The 19731-nt window shown below is 33.4% G+C and overlaps 7 protein-coding genes across 7 annotated transcripts; 4 read left to right on the forward strand and 3 right to left on the reverse strand.

The window, feature by feature from the left end:
• Positions 1–476: 476 nt before the first annotated feature.
• MIP1 (DNA-directed DNA polymerase gamma MIP1) lies at positions 477–3995 on the reverse strand (the record flags this gene model as incomplete). Its single annotated transcript, XM_003670393.1, has 1 exon — positions 477–3995. One exon carries the CDS (start codon positions 3993–3995, stop codon positions 477–479), a length of 3519 nt encoding a protein of 1172 aa, XP_003670441.1.
• A 372-nt stretch (positions 3996–4367) lies between these two features.
• On the forward strand, positions 4368–5756 carry MRS2 (Mrs2p; the record flags this gene model as incomplete). The annotated part of the gene is made up of 1 exon (XM_003670394.1): positions 4368–5756. One exon carries the CDS (start codon positions 4368–4370, stop codon positions 5754–5756), a length of 1389 nt encoding a protein of 462 aa, XP_003670442.1.
• A 482-nt stretch (positions 5757–6238) lies between these two features.
• Positions 6239–9109, reverse strand: ALA1 (alanine--tRNA ligase; the record flags this gene model as incomplete). Its single annotated transcript, XM_003670395.1, has 1 exon — positions 6239–9109. The coding sequence occupies one exon, from the start codon at positions 9107–9109 to the stop codon at positions 6239–6241; it is 2871 nt and encodes a 956-aa protein (XP_003670443.1).
• Positions 9110–10368: 1259 nt separating this feature from the next.
• KRE5 (Kre5p) lies at positions 10369–14538 on the forward strand (the record flags this gene model as incomplete). Its single annotated transcript, XM_003670396.1, has 1 exon — positions 10369–14538. The coding sequence occupies one exon, from the start codon at positions 10369–10371 to the stop codon at positions 14536–14538; it is 4170 nt and encodes a 1389-aa protein (XP_003670444.1).
• Positions 14539–14958: 420 nt separating this feature from the next.
• On the forward strand, positions 14959–17265 carry TEA1 (Tea1p; the record flags this gene model as incomplete). The annotated part of the gene is made up of 1 exon (XM_003670397.1): positions 14959–17265. One exon carries the CDS (start codon positions 14959–14961, stop codon positions 17263–17265), a length of 2307 nt encoding a protein of 768 aa, XP_003670445.1.
• Positions 17266–17782: 517 nt separating this feature from the next.
• On the forward strand, positions 17783–18985 carry NDAI0E03860 (uncharacterized protein; the record flags this gene model as incomplete). Its single annotated transcript, XM_003670398.1, has 1 exon — positions 17783–18985. The coding sequence occupies one exon, from the start codon at positions 17783–17785 to the stop codon at positions 18983–18985; it is 1203 nt and encodes a 400-aa protein (XP_003670446.1).
• Positions 18986–19227: 242 nt separating this feature from the next.
• UBC11 (putative E2 ubiquitin-protein ligase UBC11) lies at positions 19228–19722 on the reverse strand (the record flags this gene model as incomplete). The annotated part of the gene is made up of 1 exon (XM_003670399.1): positions 19228–19722. One exon carries the CDS (start codon positions 19720–19722, stop codon positions 19228–19230), a length of 495 nt encoding a protein of 164 aa, XP_003670447.1.
• Positions 19723–19731: the final 9 nt, after the last annotated feature.

Here is a 19731-nt window from a genome sequence, read left to right on the forward strand (position 1 = left end):
CATAAAATATCATACATATATATATTTGTCTCTATTCTTATTTAATGTAATGACTTTAATGACTACTTCTTTAAATAACTGTTTATCTTTTTATACATCAATGAGGATTTTCAAATAGATTTTATACCTTTTTGGAGAATGAAAATCTTTCTCTATTTTTATATTCGCTTTTATGTAAAGAACCTTGTTGATTTTGTGTTCCTTTGTCTAAGCTGGGTGAAAACGTAATCATATTTTTGTAACCCAAAAACAATTTCTTCTATTTAGGAAGATTATAGCCACTGAATTATATGTTTAATAAATTCTATACAATAACACATGAAAAAATAATGATCAAAAAGTCTATAAGATTAATAAATAGGTGATATAGCCTATAGTTATACCAGAATTATACAACGAACAACAAGTCGTTACTATTCTTTAACACTAAAATCGCTCGCTAATCGACGGAAAGTTGATCTGTCGTCATTTACTTTTCATTTTACTTGAATATTTTTTAATTTCATATTGCCTGTGTCATTACTTAAGGCGACACTGTGTAAAATGTTATAATCCTCTCCCGAACATGTTGGTTCAATTTTTATTGGTTGTACATCAACACTATAATCAGTTAAGAAAGAATTTTCCATAATATTTTTCTTTCGTATTTTCTTACCTTTAACATCTCTCAAATAGTCTAACAATCCATATTCCGTCTTGTAACCATTTTTATGGAACGACTCCGCTGTAGCCTCTTTTAAATACGAATTCTCCAAACTGTCTACTTTCCATTTCGTATCTTGAACTTGCATCTTTAAAAAATATTTCCAAAAATCTTTGCTATATGCTCTATTATATTCAGAAAATACTGGCTCTCTATATTTGTAAGAGAACTGAGAGACATCTACCGAAGAATCCGGATCTATCAATAATGATTCAGGTTTTGCAAGAAGTTTAATGATATCCAAATTCTCACCATGTGGAATTGGTACTTTATTCGAGGGGGTTGTGCAATCCATATCCACTTCCTTTCTCATGACATGATCAATATCAACAGCCGAAAAGAAAGCACAATTTTGAGGTAAATCATCAATACCCATTTGTTCACAAAAGATCGCTCTTGTCCAAATATTACTAATTTGTAATGCCATGGCCACTTTATATTTATCTTTCTCCGAAGCAAGATATCTAATTTCATCATGAATGGAAATCGTTAATCGGGCATTCAAGTTATATTTCGCAATTAAGTAAGTCATAGAACAACATAATAAATGGAGATAGTCAACACCTGATGATTGAATTGCCCAATTAATCCTTGATGGCAAGAACGAATTCGATTTCAGATTTCTTTTCATCAATGACGTTGTTATCCCACAACCTAATACAGGAGTTTTGGCCTCGTCTTGTTCTGCAATACTTTCCAATTTATTGAAAAGAATAGATTCTGAACCACCAAACCAAAATTTTTTAAATATTTTTGATCTTTTAGTTTTACCTTTGGTATTTTCGTATAATTTAATAGCTGTTTCTTTAGCTTCTTCATCACCAAGTGAAGGGTTAAATCTCTTCAATAATTGACCTGCAAATTTAACTCCAGCACCATATATTCTCCCATAATTAAATATTTTAGCTTCATTACGTGAACATCCTAAAATTTGTGCTGTTTTCGTATGCAAATCTGTACCTTCATTTTTAGTACCTTCCAAACACATCCATCCAATGGCTGTCCCACCATGGATGTTAAAAACAGAATCACCAACTAGTGATGCAATCCACAATTCCTCACTATCAACATCTGCTCCGACAAAACAATAACCTTTAGGTGCTTTGATTAAGGTCTTCAACTCAGATCCAATTCTATTACCCTTTGCGTTCGATGCTGTTAACCAGGTATTTTCAACTGCTCTTCTAGTAACGGTTCCCATTGGAATAACTGTTGGTAATATTATAGCGAGATTATCCTGTTCATTAAAAGCATCAACTGATGATGAAGAACTGAGCTCTTGGAATTGGTCAGGGAAATCCTTTCGAGATACAACAAATTGAGACTTAATTCTTTCTCTAGCTGCCATCCAATAAGATCCAGATGAATTCATATTTAATGCCTGATGAGCTAACTCAGAATCAGATTTGAGAACGCCTTTTTCGAAAAAATGGATGTACGGTTTACTCAGTAATGTAGTGCAATTAAATGCTGGACCATTGGGATGAGGAACTTTTAACAATATTTGATCACTTGTACCATCCTCATTAATGGAATTAGTATCACGTCTGTATTGAGCAATGGAATCCTCATCAGCAATTATGTAATTTTTTGATTTAAATGTTTCAAATTCATCTCTATGGACAGGGAAGCACCATCCAGATTCTTTAGTCCATACAACAGGATGATCTTCCCAAGATAGTTTAAAGAAAATTGGTATACTTCTAGATTTTATAGTTATTTGTGGTGTTTTCGAATCTTTGTTGGCAAATAAACTTCTGTACCACTCAGGGTACCCCGGTAATTTTTGACCTTTAACTGGTACACCTTTTTTCGTCATACGTATAGGTTTCATGGTCCAGTCTAATTGTCTTAACCATGGATCTTTGGGTACGACTCGTGATAATTTTTCAGAATCATCTTTCAGCTTGACAAGTTCTTCAATTGATTCTATGATTTTATTTTCTATCATTAATTTGGAATTTTGATATAATTCTTCAGCGTTTTGAATATAGTTATTCCAAGCAGTTTCAGTAGTAGGAAGTATGAAGGAACTTAGAGCTCTGAGAGCTCCAAATGAAACAGGATGTGGACATTTCTTCAAGAACATTCGAAGCACTTTATCAAATACACGGCTTGTTGCATCAACATCATCACTACAATAAGTCATTAATTTTTGAAAATTCTCTACTACAATAGTTTTATCCAATGATGCGAAATAATCACGAGGTTCTTTATCCATTTTGATTCCGCAATGGAATAATGCAACATCACTTAATGAGTTCATAGTAGAAACATTTAACCATGGATCTTCCTCCTCTTCTAAGTTATTCAAGGAGCTGGTACTTATTCCAGTTATCCCATCCGTATCCTCAGTTTCAGTGGTCGTCCTCATGCTTTCTTCAACTTTAGCTTCTTCTTCTTCGAGTAATTTCCGCTTCTTTTTCATTTGAACAAACATTGGCCTTTGTCTTGAACACAACCCAGAGGTTGCGACATGCAATGATTGTGTATCCAAGAAAAATGTTTTGGAAGGTTTGAAATTGTATTCTTCAAGGACACGAGCTCTATCGTAACCCACATTATGACCTATTATTAATCTTGGGGTTGTTGTATTGTCACCTAACGGTACTAAATGTTTGATTTCATCAGAATCATTGGTGGTATCTGCATCACAGATATATGGTGAGCACCAAGAATACCATGCCTTATCGGAGACTGCTGTAGCTAAGGTAGGATATGGTGAGAGTTTGTACATAGTTTCTACATCAAACACTATAGTTGTCTCTTTAGGATACGGTACTTGTTCTGGCTTTTTATTAGGTTCATATCTTGTCCAACCTGGAGTTCTAACCCATTGTAAAGGTTTCGGTATTATAGTTGTGAATTTATTAAGAGCCATCGTCTTATATGGTTCTGATGCAAAATGACCTAGTTTTTGGAAATGTTCATCTAACGAATTGCCTTGTAATTTCGGGAGTTCAAAAGAGATAGGTTCTGAAATGGAAGTTTTCTTGCCAAGAAGTCCATGGTTTTTTAATAATTGTTTAGAAAGGTTGATTAAGTTTGCACGTTCTTCAGTAGTCATCGATTCTTCTTTGAGACTATGCTTTTTGTTACCGAATAATTGAGCATGGAGGGACTTACTTAGGTGTTGAATACCAACAGGATTTATTCTTGGAGTTTCTTTGAAGGTAATTGGTTCAGTAGATTGATATCTTCTTGATAACTGAAACCTAAGTCTGTGATAAACGATGAGCTGAGATCTTGAAAATCGCCTTGATGGAATTCTCTTCACGGTAAACGAATGCATTTAGGATAGGAGTTTGATACCCTCTATCTAGGAGACAAGATACAATAACGTTAAAATGTGGTAGAATAAGAATTTGTAACCTTCTTATTGAGTCCTGTTTTACCAATCTTTCAGCCAATTCATTTATGATATATTTCATAAATTTAATATTGTATATTACATTATTTTTCACTTCCAACTAGACGCGAAAACGAACATGAAACAGAGAAACCTTTCCTTAAATCAAAAACCAAGTCATTTAAATTGAGATGACCAAAAGCTGTTAGTGTTGCGAGCATAGAACAACAAATCAGCATCTTGTAATTATTGTGAAATTCTCCACCAATTTCTTTTTTGGTTAACTACATTTCCCCACCTTAGGTACATTATTATATGTTTCTCAAAGCTGGTTTAACGCTACTACGGCATCCTCCAACTTATTCTACACAATTCAGACCGCTACTTCGAGTAACAAATTCAACTTTTACATATTCCAAACGATTCCAATCTAACACCACTTTACAAGTACCGTTAATTTACAAACAACTACTATCATTAAAGCCAATCACGCCGAATGATTCTTATATTTCCTGCACAGTGTTTAACGAAAAAGGTGATGTAGTCGCAGTATCGCAAAAGTTTCAAAAATGGGCCTTTTTGAGAGATCATAAACTATATCCTCGAGATCTTCGAAAAATCGATACTACTCAAGTGGATATTATTCCAAGTATACTCGTCAAACCTAATTGTTTCCTTATTAATATGTTACACATTAAAGCCTTGATTGAAAAGGATAAGATTTTCATCTTCGATACCAGTAACCCATCAGCTGCTGTCAAATTAGGTGTATTGATGTATGATTTGGAATCTAAGTTGTCTTCCACGTCTGTATCACCGACTTTAAAATCTATGGGTGGGACGCAACTATATGAACATAAAGCTTTAGAAAGTATATTGATTAATGTTATGAGTACTTTAGAAACTGAATTCCACTTCCACCATGATTTATGTAGTCACATTTTGAATGAATTAGAAAATGAAGTGAACAGGGAAAAACTTCGAGATTTACTTATAAAATCTAAGAAATTATCACTTTTCTATCAAAAATCCTTGTTGGTGAGACAAGTTCTGGATGAACTTTTAGAAAGTGATGAAGATTTAGCTTCCATGTATTTGTCTGTGCATAGGACTGAAGATGATGATTTCGCTGATTTGGAAATGTTGTTAGAAACGTATTACACCCAATGTGATGAATATGTTCAACAAGCAGCATCTTTAATTCAAGATATCAAATCTACAGAAGAAATTGTTAATATTATCTTAGACGCGAATAGAAATTCATTAATGTTATTAGAATTGAAAGTGACTATTTATACTTTAGGTTTCACTGTAGCAACTTTGTTGCCAGCTTTCTATGGGATGAACCTGAAAAACTTCATTGAAGAGTCTTATCTTGGGTTTGGAGCAGTGGTGTTTCTTTCAATTGTGTCTGCATTCATGGTTACTGGTTCCAATTTTAAAGCTTTAAGATCAGTAACGAAATTGACCATGCTTGATAACAACACAAGTAATGTCACCAAGCTACCATCCGTTGAAGTATTACAAGAGACAAAAAGTCAAATGACCAAGGAAGGAACCTCTCAGTTATGGGCAAGATCAATACAACGGTTAAGGCAGATTTGGTTAGGTACTAACGGTATGAATTCTGTAAGTCATCGTAAATGGACTAAAGAAGATAGAGATTTGGTATGGAAATGGTTAACAGACGATCCTAAGGATTGAATGACTAGCGAGATGAACCATCCATATTTTTGATAGAGATTATATAGCATATGCATTAGTATTTTATTTCCATAATTTTCCTTGTAAATAATAAAGGAACTAATAGAAAATTGTTCTCAATAAGATTTTAATATTCAACTGAGATTTTTGAATCAACACTTTTATTTTGACTCGAGACAATGACGCCGCACACAGATAGTCTATGTAGCTAATGGGAAGAGTTGTACCTTGTTTCTTCTTTTTTAATCACATAATACATCAATTTCTATTGAAAAAACTGGTTGGTTTTTATATTTTTATACACAGTTTGTGAGGCATTAACTATTACATTCATTTCAATTATATTTTTTTAAATTTATATATTCGTAGAAGAGCAAATATTTTATGGATCGTAGTTATTGATTCTTTTCATATATTATACATGAGTGTAAACAACGAACTCATCGATCTTAGTTCTTTAATTGATATTTCTCAGTTTCCCCTTATATGGTTAACTTTTCTCTCAATAATTTTTCAATTTCAGAAACAGCTTCTGTTGCAGCATCAGGTTTATCACCCATACCTTGGAAGACGTTACCTTTACCACCAGCTTTACCACCAATGACATTTGAAACTTGTTTCGCCAAAACAGCACCGTCAACACCTTTAGCCAAAGCAGCATCTGAAATGTAACAACCGTGAGCAATCTTACCATTGCTATCATTACCAGTCAATAAATATATAGATTTATCTTTGGCAGAAGATTTAATATAGTTAATGGCTTCAGTAATAGCTTTTGCGTTAACTGGGATATCAATGAACTTAACGAAATATGGAGCATCAGCATTTTCAGTGAAATATGTCTTAACTTCATCTAAAGTTTGTTTGGCTTCCTTCTTGGCTCTAGATTTAACTTCATCCTTAACGACTTTTTCAATGGCAGTGAATTTTTCCTTCAATTCGTGTTTGTTAATGACGGAAATAGACAATTGACCCAATTTAACACCTAATTCCTTTAATTTTTTTTCCTTTAATGGAGAGAACGGTAGTTTTTCAGCGGTTTCTAATTCTGATGCAAATTCGTTGGCGATTCTTTGAGCTTCGAAAGCTTCAGAACCAGTAACAGCGACAATTCTTCTAATACCCTTAGCAATACCACTTTCTTCCAAGACAACGAAATATTTGATATCACCAGTCTTGGCCACATGGGTACCACCACAGAATTCAATGGAGTATTTGTTCCATTCTTCATTAGTTGGGTCAGCTAATAGTTCATCGATTGGTTTACCCACACAAACAACACGGACCGGATCTGGGTAAGTTTCACCAAATACTGCACGAACGTTATTTATGGATTTAGCTTGTTCTAATGGAACATCCTTATAATAAACAATCAAGTTTTCTTTAATTTGTTCGTTGGAGATATCTTCCACTTTACGTAGTTCATCGGTGGTCAATGCTTTCTTGTGAGAGAAATCAAATCTTAATTTTTCTGGATTGACTAAAGAACCCTTTTGATCCACATCAGCACCAAGAGTTTCTTTCAAGGCTAAATTCAAGATATGAGTACCAGTATGGTTATTTTTAATTGGGAAACGACGTAGTTCATCATATGAGGCAATGATCTTATCACCTACAGATAATTTACCTTCCTCTAGGGAACCAGTATGGAAAACAAAACCGTTGTATAGTTGAACATTTTCGACGTTGAATTCAGCAGCATCATCGATGACAATTTTACCAGTATCATATTCTTGACCACCTTGTTCAGCGTAGAAACAAGTCTTATCCAAGATAATACCATATTTCTTACCAACTTCTGTGATGGAATCGACAAAGTTAGTACCGTCATGTATTCTTAAAATTGTACTCTCAATATTTTCAGTACCATACTTAGCATTATCATCAGTTTTTGGAACGTTATTATCATTTAATTCAGATAATTGATGGACATCTAATTTAATCAAATCACCGTTATCCTTCTTACCACCTCTCTTAGAAGCTTCGTATGATTCTTGTTTGGCCTTTTCGAATCCAGGACCATCAATCTTTAAGTTTTGTTCTTCAGCCATCAATTCAGTTAAATCGACTGGGAACCCATAAGTATCGTATAATCTCCAAACTTGTTTACCATCTAAAGTTTTGGATTCAGTTTGAGAAGCAGCGGCAGCGTATTTTTCAAATAATCTTTCACCACGATCTAAAGTCTTGGCAAAAGAAGCTTCTTCTTCATCTAAGATTTCAAAAAGGAATGAAGGATCCTTAGCGATTTCAGGGAAAATATGTTTAACTTGATCAATTAAAGTTGGAGCCAAAGTGGAGAAGAAATTACCAATTGGATAATTCATATATTTACGAGCATAACGAGCACCTCTTCTTAAGATACGTCTTAGCACATAACCTCTACCTTCATTATTTGGAACACCACCATCAGCTAGTGCAAACATTAAAGTACGAACATGATCAGCAAGAACTCTATAAGCTGTATCAATATTGTCCTTATCTTCATCACCAAACTTCCCCGTGTAATCTCTTGCACCAGTAATTTCTTGAATACGTTTAAATAAAGGTTGGAAAACATCAGTATCATAATTAGATCTAACATCTTGTAAAACAGAAACCAATCTTTCAAACCCCATACCAGTATCAATATGTTTAGCAGGTAAAGATTTCAATTCTCCATTAGATTCTCTATTAAATTGAATGAAAACCAAATTCCAAACTTCCAAAACATCCGGATCATCTTGATTAACCAATTGAGCAGCATTTCTCCCACCAATTCTATCATAATGAATTTCCGAACATGGACCACAAGGACCTTGATCCCCCATTTCCCAAAAATTATCCTTAGCATTCCCGGGCAAGATATGATCCTCAGGAACACCGACTTTCTTCCATAGTTCTTGTGCTTCTGTATCAGGTTCCAATCCTTGTTTGGCGTCCCCTTCAAAATAAGTCACGTAAAGTCTATCCTTTGGGATCCCATACACGTTAGTCAATAAATCCCAGGCATAATTGATAGCTTCAGTTTTGAAATAATCACCAAATGACCAATTACCTAACATTTCGAAGAATGTATGATGGTAAGAATCCTTCCCGACGTCTTCCAAATCGTTATGTTTACCACCTGCTCTTACACATTTTTGTGAATTATAAGCACGTTTCAAAGTGTAGAAATCAGATGATGGGTCCACTGTGCCGAGGAAGATTGGTTTATATTGGTTCATACCGGCGTTAGCGAATAGTAAAGTTGGATCATCGAATGGGACTACGGGGGAGGAGGGGATGAATTTATGGTTTTTGGATTTGAAATAGTCTAAGAAGGTGTTACGGACTTGGACTGCGGTCCATTTTTGTTTGTCACCGATTGTCATTGTTATTATTGATCTTTTGCTTGTGCCGCTTATGGTCTTTAGTATATGTTGTGAAGATCGGAAAGACGACGTTTTTGCTGAGTGTATTGACAAGCGAAAAACTGAGTGCGACCGGGGGGGCTGATTGTCTGTGTCTTGGTTTGTCTGTTTGCCTTCTCTTCTCTTCTCTTCGATGAGATGTCTTCGTCGCTTATTCTCGATGGCGGTTTTTATATAATAATACATCACGATTTTAAATTGATTACCACAACTTGTAACTAACTCTTCGATATTTTTCGGAGAAGCAAAAGCAGGAAAAAAAAAGTAATTCTGTACGAAAAAAGAAAAGAAAAATATCTGAAAAATTTCTGTTTGAGGGAGGGGCTACCCGGATAGAACAAGTGGGTGCGTGGGTGCAGAATGGTCGTTTCTATTTCCCCACTGGTTCTGGAGAGATAGAGTAGAGTACACCGAGTATCCCTCCGGCGGTTTTTATAGCACGTGAATGCCCACTTGAAAACAGGGGAAGATGGTTGTTATTGTGCCATAAGTCTACATAAGTCTACATACTATATTGTATTTTCTATACTTGTGCTGACTTAGTATTAGAGCCAGAGAGGTCTTTTTTTTCCTTTTGCTGAGAGTTATCAGAGTGGGCTCGAGTGTCGTTATTTTTCTTCATAATGTTGAGGTTGATGTTGATGTTGTGTATTGATTATCTAAAAGTTATTTGGTTATTTAATAGTGTACATGGTTGACTCACTATATCTATTTATTGTTTTTGTATTTTATTGTTCTATTTTACCTACATATTCAAGTAGAGTCTTTTTTATCTTCTATCTTATCGAAATGTCCACTCATATACTCCCCATCACGGGGTCAGCATTAACAAGCATATGCTATATGCTATATACATTACACTATGTAATATACCAATTTGAAACCCCCACCTACTCATCTCCCTTAGCCACAAATTCGTTACATTCGATCTCATATTAAGAGAGAGAGAAATTGGAAATAGCCGCCCAGCCTGTTACAGTTACTTCTTAATAGGTAAGGCCTACCCTCATATTCACGTCTTTGTTAGGGTTTTGACAAAACCCCTCTTTGGTCATATAGGGTTGGACTTGAAGAAATATTGTTAAGAGATTGTAGTGCACTTTACGTAAACGCAGGATCCAGATTTTAAAGGTTCAAGCAGTTCCCATTGTATACAAAGCATCTAACCTTCTCTGGTACACCACTGGAAAAGATGTTAAGAGATTCTCCAAGGTTACAGGATGATACTGATAAATATCTTACTTGTATTATTAACATTGGCATTTAGGACTTTCTCAATTGGACTTGATGTCTCTTCATTCGGTGTTCATGAGGCTGTCGTTGCTTGGTCCATATTAACTCATCTTAGTAGTTCAAGCCTCTTCTCAAATGAACCAACCTTCCACGAATTGGAGGGTTTATATTCCATAATTACTGGTTTAGATGAATCTGTAGATTATGAAGAAATTGACCTTATCCCCTACATTGAACAATTGCTGACAGAAAAATATAATAATCCAGATATAGCATCGCTGTTTTCTTTATACACAGAATTATATCCAATGGGAATCATTAACAATGATTTACAGAAACAGCTCAGACATTATGCCATTGAAGAGAATGAAAATTGCTTCATTTTGAATGGAAAGAAATATACTAAGCCAGATGATATATTCTATTTGAAATCAAACGATTTAAAACAACAAGCATTGTTGCCAGACTCTCAGATCGTATTGTCAAATGAATACATAATATCTGATGCTGCTGCTCCTGCTACTACTACCGCTGAGAACGGAAACTCTCCAATACTAACATTCTATGGTTGTCCAAATAATAATGACCTATTTAATGAATTCAATAGAAATTTGTTCTCAGAAATTACATCAAAATCAGGGAAGTTCCGCTTCATTTGGAGATCAACATGTTCCATAGGATCCAACAATGAAGAATATAAAGAAATTCAATTTCCCTTAGCATTGACTATCAAAGAAAATTCAGATTTTAATTCTTTATCAAATAAGAAAACAAACGAATTCAAAATCCCATTAGATATCCCCAAAAGATTCCAAAATGATCAATATGAACATTATAATCCTTCAGAAACAGAATTAGAAGAATTAGATATGAAAGTAACTTATCTAATTTCAAAATATTATAAACAAACTTCTAACCTAACATCTACTTCGAAATTTGCTAAAGGTATAATAAATAATTTCCCACTTCTAATGTCACAACTAATACAGGTAGAATTACCTCCCACAGCATTGAAGAAAATCAAAAAAAGTAACTCTGATTTAGAAAAATTTGGTGTGGATTATAAAATGTTAGGTCTATATGTTAACGGTCAATACATCAAATTAAGTTCTTTAAATGAATTTTCTTTGTTGAATATGATTGTTAAGGAACATTCTCACGTTTCTAAATTATTATTCCTCTTCGAAAATATGTTTCCCAATACAATGAAACCAACGTTGAGTTCAGTGAAAAAAATTATCAATTATTTTTCCTCCATATCATTGGATAATTTAAATACCCTTCAACCTATAAAATATAACCTACATATGATACCAGGATTTTCAGAAAGCGTAATTTATTTTAACGACATTGAAATTGATTCTCAATATGATGAATTAAGCAATGATATTTCTGCATTTTTTCAGGAATCGAAATTTGGGGAATTACCAGAATATAGACAAAATTGGAATGAACTCATCTTCGTTATAGATTTTAATAATTTACAAGATGAAAGTACAATACATGCATTGAAAGGATTAATCACAGCAATTAACGTTATTACACAAGGTTATCCTCAAAGAATAGGATTATTACCATTAGATACAAGTCAAGGTACAAACCTACTTGTGCAACGAATGATAAGGAAAGTTTATGAATTGAAAAATTTCGATTTGATTGAATTACAATCCTTCTTACAAGAATTATCGGAAATTAACGAAGATGTCGATCTTGATATGGAAGATGAAAATTATCCATCTCCAAATGTTAATAAATTATTAAAGAACTTACAAATTTTTGAAACTTCGATTATCATTGATGGTGAAATTTATCCATTTAAGAAAAATACTTGGCATTATTTGATTGCTAAAGTCATTAAGAAAGATGTTTCATATTTAAAGAATGAATTGAGACAAATAGCAAATAAAATTCAAAATAATGCTGCCAATCCAGTGAAGGACGTAAGATCTTTACTTCATATGAAATCTGGTAACGCAAGACATTCTAAATATACACCAGATTATTTTTCTGATGCCGTATATACAACTATGAATAATACGGTACTATTTGAAATTCAAGAACGTATAGTTGAATATGTTGCGTCGGAAGAATATAACCTATTGCATACAATCACTTTATTTGATGATTTTAATACTTTAAGTTCTTTGAAAAGATTACAAAACTTACTAGAGAACACATATTCAGGTATCAGGGTTAGAATTATACATAATGGATCTATGAAAGGGAAAACATGGACCAAATTAAAAAAAGTTTTGGAAAAGAAAAAAAATGTTAAATCTCAACTTTCTGCCCTTATTCAGCAAACAAAGAACAACGAATATGAGGGAACAAGCTCCATTAATCCTAATATGTTAGCCAGATGGCTTCCTGATATCTCAGTCCCATTTGTTCCCGGCTTATCTTCATTTATGATAATAAACGGGAGGTTTATACATTTTGAACCAACGGAAATACCTACAACGACAAATTTTGAAGCCATAATTAAAAGAGAGGCCCAAAGAACTTTACAAACTACGTTTTCTTTGATTAAAGAATTTCCAACATTAGAAGACGCGAAATTCAATCCAGATTTAATAGAAATGACTTCAGCATTATTAACTAAAGAATTCTATCATTCTACTAATGTTTTTGATAATGGTATTGAATATTCAACAGAAAATTACTTCCCAAGATTGAATTTGGACGAACTGTTGAAATTTAATAGCTATACAACATTGCAATCCAACTCTCACAACTCCATAAAACCGGTAGATATTCTTTTACTTATTGATCCATTAGAAGAAAGATCCCAAAAGATCTTGTCATTAATATCTAAATTAAAAAATTTATCATTTATTAATTTACAAATTATATTATTACCCACTGAAAAATTAAAAATCGTCCCTATCGAAAGAATATATATTGACAATCCTATCGAGGAAACTTATCCACTACCTAACATTCTTATGGAAAATTTCGAAGTAGATATCGATATTCCCTCTCAATTTTCCTCAAACAATTTCCAAGAATTAAAAAAAATATCCATAGAAGTACATACGTTTCCTACAAACTCTTATCCCTCTCAATCTCAAGTGGATGGTATAGGTGGTGTATGTCTCGAATTGATAAATTCTCAAGGGGATGTTGTCGACACCACTACAACAATGGCCACATTTGGATATGGTACATTACATGCTAATGATATTAATACTAAGTATCAAGTGAGGAGTTGTGGTGATGATTTCATCATTGGTTCATTCTCAGTGAACACTTATTCTGATTATATCCCAGTGGATTCATTTTCAATTGCAGATTTTACTCCAATAAAGTTATATGTTCAAGTAATGAAGAATCCTAATTTTCATGAAAAGGTAAAGAAAGTAGATGATAATAATTATCATGTATTTACCCTTTTAAAGGACGACCCTGACGAAGAGACCATATACCAAGATATGGTGTTTTCATTGCTAAAAAATCCAGAACGTAAGCAAGACAGCATATTACACTTCTGGATAATTGACCAGCCATTCTTCTCTCAAGAATTTAGAGAATTTATTAGATTAATCAATGAAGAAACGGAAAATTTACGTGGTATAATACATTTGTTTTCTTATGATTGGCCATCATGGTTAAGACCTCAACGGTTCAGATCAAGAACGTTAGATGTCTCAAAGATACTGTTTTTAGATACATTATTCCCACAAAATATCTCAAAAGTTCTTTACATGAATCCAGTAGCACAGAATATTGTTGATCCGGCTAAAGTGATCGACCAATATAATGTAGATAATGCATTTTCCATGCTGAAGATGAATGGTAAAGGGTATTGGAACGAAGGGTATTGGTCTAAGATGTTAGATGAGAATAATCTTGAATTTTATTCAGTTAATCCATTTTTCCTAATAAATTTAGAAAATGTTCGAAAAAATGAAGTATGTGAAAAATTAAGGGTACATTATCAAAGGTTAACAACGAATATAAATTCTTTACAAGTAATTGATCAAGATTTGCTAAATGATATACAGCTGTTAGTTCCAATAAGTGCACTTCCTGATAAATTACGAACAATTTCAGTTCATTCTACTGAAACCAATTTTTTGCAATGGAAGCAAAATAAAGAACAGAAATATTCGCAAATAAAAACTACGCAAGAACAAATATCTCATGATGAACTGTAATGAAGTTTGTACTCATATATCATTCTGTTAGGTATAACATAAATAGAAAAAATCAATCCTCCTTCATTTCGTCTATTGGTTTTTTTGATATGATTTGTAGAAACTTCTAAACATCATCTTTGTACAATGTACGGGGATAACGTTAACCTTAATGTTTTCTCTTTTTGTAACCCGTTTCCGCGATGCCCTTTTTTATTATCTGTGTTCTTGAAAAATTATTTCATAAGTTCGAGGCCATCGATGATTTATTCAATGAATAACTTATATCGCATTAAAGAGCATGTTCGTAATAAACATCTGTATATAGCTAAATAAATAATTTTAGTCCTTTGCAAGACGTAAGCTATTATACGAAAAACTCATTTAGTTCGCTTTAATTAACTACTGAATTGAGGACTCAACAAAGTATTGAGAAAATAAATGAATGTCAATATGACACAACAGCAACAAGGCTCATCCAACGCACAAGAAGCAGGGAATAATGGTTCTATCGATACTGTTACTAGTACTGATAATGAAGGCCCTAATGATAATGTGGAAAGCAACGCACAACTTTTTGGTCAACTTGGTTTGCCAAAGAGGAAACGATTAGCATGCACAAATTGTCGCAAAAGAAGAAAGAAATGTGATTTATCATATCCATGCGCTAGCTGTGTTAGGCTCCGAATTGATTGTAATGTAAACGAAGAAGATTTAAGGAAGAAGAGGTATTCATCATCTTATGTGAAATCTTTAGAAGGTCATGTAGCATATTTGGAAAGTAACTTGAAAACTCTTATAGATAAAGTTTATCCGAATAACATAGATATGTTGAATAGTATGAACATCGGAGACGTTATTTCTGGCTTAGTTAATAACAAACCTGAATATAACAAGGATACGCTGAACGGATTTTCAAAGTTGAATAATAAAGATAGCATTACTACTGATGGATCAATCTCAAAACCTCCTCATTCGGCATTATCTCCAAATGGTGCAAAATCGGTTCCTAATCCTATTGTGCCATATAGAATACGAAGTCCTCCACTAGAACCAGAAAAGAAAAGGAAGCCGTTAATTAAAGGTAGTTTGTACCCTGAGGGGCCTGTTATTTATAAACCGAAAGCAACCAATTCTGTCCTTTCGGTGTCTTCTTTAGTTTCCAATAATTCATCACCATCAGATGATATAACTCCTTCTTTTCATCAAACTCCAAAGGACGGCAATAATTGTGATAATGTTGATATTGAAAGTGATAAACAACGTATCTCAGATTTACATACCACAGTGATTAAAAGAACTGCACCAGTGGGGGATACCAATTCATTAAATAATGATTCGAAGATTTTAGAATCATTATCCAATTTCTATAAATTTCTTTATCCTGGACATTTCATATTTGTTCATCGTGAAAGTTTCCTTTATGGGTTTTTCAATCATTTCAAAAACAACTATGCGGATTCTCATTATTGTTCATTAGAATTAATTTATGCCATGAGCGCCATTGGATCAAGGTTAAGTCCCACCCTACAAGATATGTCAGAGATATACTATGAAATGAGTAAGACCACATTATTAAATATTGTTTTCGATGAGAATAGTGCACCTAAGATTACCACGGTCCAGGCATTATTATGTCTAGCATTTTATGAATTGGGTAAAGGTAGTAACCAATTAGCGTGGTATTTTTCTGGTTTGGCAATTCGTGTCGGGTATGATATGGGATTCCAATTAGATCCTCAAGTTTGGTATACGGATGATATAAAGAGTAAATTGACAGAGAGTGAATTGAAAATTAGGTCACGAATTTATTGGGGATGTTATATTGCAGATCATTTCATTTGTTTAATGTTAGGTAGAACCTCAACTTTAAGCGTTAGTAACTCTACTATCCCTGAATCTGATGAATTACCTGAAGTGAATGGTACTGAAGAATTCCGATTTGTTAGCAAACATGTTTTACAAATTTCATTACCTTTAAAGAATTTGATTGTTTTATCAAGAGTTGTTCAAATTTTTACATCGAAGATATTTATTGAAACTGATGACATTGAACAAAAAGTAGAATACTTGAATAACTTTAACTTACAAGTATTTAATTGGCGACAATCATTACCAGATTTTTTGAAATGGAATAAGAATCTTTTAGAAGATGAAGATGTGTCAACAGACCCAACTATTTCATATTTTTGGTATTATTATTATATTGTGAGACTAACGTTCAATAAACCGTTCATTGAAGATTGTACAGAATCGCAAATTGTTGTCATTGAAATATTGGATGATTTACAAACTCTTTTCAACAATTTCAAGAAAAAATATGGTGGATTCAATAAAGCTACACTGTACCAATTGTATGTTTGTCTCTTAGCTATCAATTGTCTTAAAAAATTGGAAGAGCAAACAAATGTTACAGCCAATTCAACAGTGTCAGGGGAGATAATGAATCCTATAAATGAAACGAGTACGATAGATAAAGCTACCAGGTTGAAGCTGGATGAGCAATTGAAATTTTTCAATAATATTTTTTACAGATGTTTAACTCCTGCTTACCAATTACCAAGGAAATTGCAAGAAGACACGGACTATGAATTTGAACAAGAGAAACAAGATTTAATTCAAATGAGTAGTAACACTAACTATATCCATGACTTCTCATTAAGTAATGAAATTGATGATCTTATTAGAGATTTGTTCGGGGCTGTACCAAACCCTAATCTTCCAAACAATGGAAACCCTATATCATAAAGCTCTAGGTCTTTTTCATGTGACATATACATTCTCCGCGGGGTAAAAAAAAAAAGGCGGGACGGAACGGGATTAAAATGGGAAAATATTGCACAGCCGCATTGTCACCTGCCAACCGGGGCACCAAAAAAAGAAACGACGAAGACAATATGGTACAGAAGGAGGCGCAGAAAGTTCTTGCAGGACGTTTCTTTTTCCCACATCATCAAAAAGGGCAGTTTTTCCGGGATGACTAAAAATATGTGAATATTTCTACAAAGAATAAAGTGTTATAGCTTTTTTTTTCATGTGGTATTACTTAATGGCGGATGAATATTTCTCTTATAGCTAGCTGGTTACGTAAATTATAAAATAGAAATTGGACAATTTTTTTTTGATCGTTGTAATTATTGTGTTAAACTTTGAGAACTTTTATAGCTAGCCATAAAATAAACACTTTTCATTTGCACAATTGATCTCAATTATCCAAGATAGACTGGACAGAAAACCGAAAGCAGTTAATCCATTCCATAACGACATGCAATTGTTTTCACCACAAGCAGAGAATCAAGCATTGACGAATCATCCAAAAACGAATAACGATGCTACAGGTAATAATAGCCCTAATGACAGTGACCCAGGATTATTAAGTTTGTTGCACCAAAGGGTGTTGATTGCTACCAATTCTGCCAAATTGAGGAAAACCAATTCCAATCCCAGCACATTCAACTTTAATAATAATAATGCAAGTACCATCATAAATACTTCCAATAGCAGAAATCAAAATAGTGAAACCAGTTCAATTACGTCAGATGAACATTTAATTCCATCACCTCCATTGTCTCCAACCATTTCTACTGTTGATACCACTCAATTGGCAAACTTCAGCGATATTTACGAGTCAAAAAATGGTATTACATTATTACCTAGTTGGGAAAGAGGATTGACTACTAAGGATTATCATTATCGTCTAACACAATTCCTCTCAAGATATAAAACAGTATTTGGAAATGAAGCGAAAGATATAATAACTGTTCCTCGCAGTATAAAAAGATTAAGAAGTTATAATAGAAATACAAATAATCAATTCAATAAAGATAGGAGCGGAAAAGCACAAATTATAACAAGAAGGTATAACACAAGATCAGAGGGGGAAAGGACTCCAAGGGCGTCATCAAAATCCTCTTATTATACCAAGGATTCGCAATATGAGACATATGACCGTCACTTACTTACTCCACCTTCACCTCGCAGAAATATATCATATGGTAGGTCAATTACTCCTATCCGTAGAGTTAAAAAGACACTTCCAATGGTGTCATCACCGTTAGCATCCGCTTCTGCAATTCATTCTGCCCCTCAATATATACCTAATATGTCGTGGGAGAAACTTCCTGATTATTCACCTTCCACATCTACGTTACCAGCTAATAATCCAAAATGCTTGAAAGTGGAATGGAAAGGTTCCCCAATGGATTTATCACATGATCCATTGAAAAATAATTTACATCCAGCTGAATTAATATTGGCGCAAGTATTAAGATTACCTTGTGATTTATATTTAGATTCAAAGAGAAGATTATTTTTGGAGAAAGTTCATCGTTTGAAAAAAGGTTTACCATTTAGGAGAACTGATGCTCAAAAGGCATGTAGGATTGATGTAAATAAAGCTTCAAGATTATATGCTGCTTTTGAGAAAGTAGGATGGTTAAAGGATTCGAATTTCCTTTCTAAATTATAATGATAAAAATCATACTAGACATATTTTCAATTAACTCAACCAGTCGATTTATTAACGTTTACAATATTTTCTATTATGTTTTTTTTATTCTCTTTTTTTCTCATTATATTCAAATGAAATATATTCGATGTTTTACCCTATTAATATGATAAATATACAGACATTTTATTTTCATTAACCATAATTGTTTTGTTATTCATTAGAATATTTAAATGTTAGATATAGATATATATTGTTATGCATTATTGATCGCCTATATCTTCATATCTTGCTAGTAATCTTTTTTTATATTCATTCATATCATCATCCCAAAGTTCTGCAGCAACAGCATTTAAAGGTGAACTATTATTTGGTTCTTCCAATAAAGCTTGCAATGATAGTAATATAGTTTCCACATTATAAACGGCAGACCATTGATCCTTCAATATATCTAGACAAATGTTCCCACTCATATCAACATTAGGATGCCACATGGGACTAATAAATTTCACGAGGGGAGGAGCATAGGGATATGAATCTGAGAATTGGAAAGATAATTTAAATCGAAGACCATCATATGGTGTATCTTTAGGACCTGTAATTATTGCAGACCAATGAGTTAAGTCTTCTTCATCATTTGGGAAAGCACTTAAACCTGGTGTTGGTGACATCATTAACTGCATTAGTTCAGACTGTAATCTCTTGACTACTGAATGGCCCTCCGGAAGTGGGACATGTTTAATTTTTGTTGACGACATTTTATGAAG

This window comes from Naumovozyma dairenensis, chromosome 5 (assembly GCF_000227115.2).
Source record: "Naumovozyma dairenensis CBS 421 chromosome 5, complete genome".
NCBI lineage: Eukaryota > Fungi > Ascomycota > Saccharomycetes > Saccharomycetales > Saccharomycetaceae > Naumovozyma > Naumovozyma dairenensis.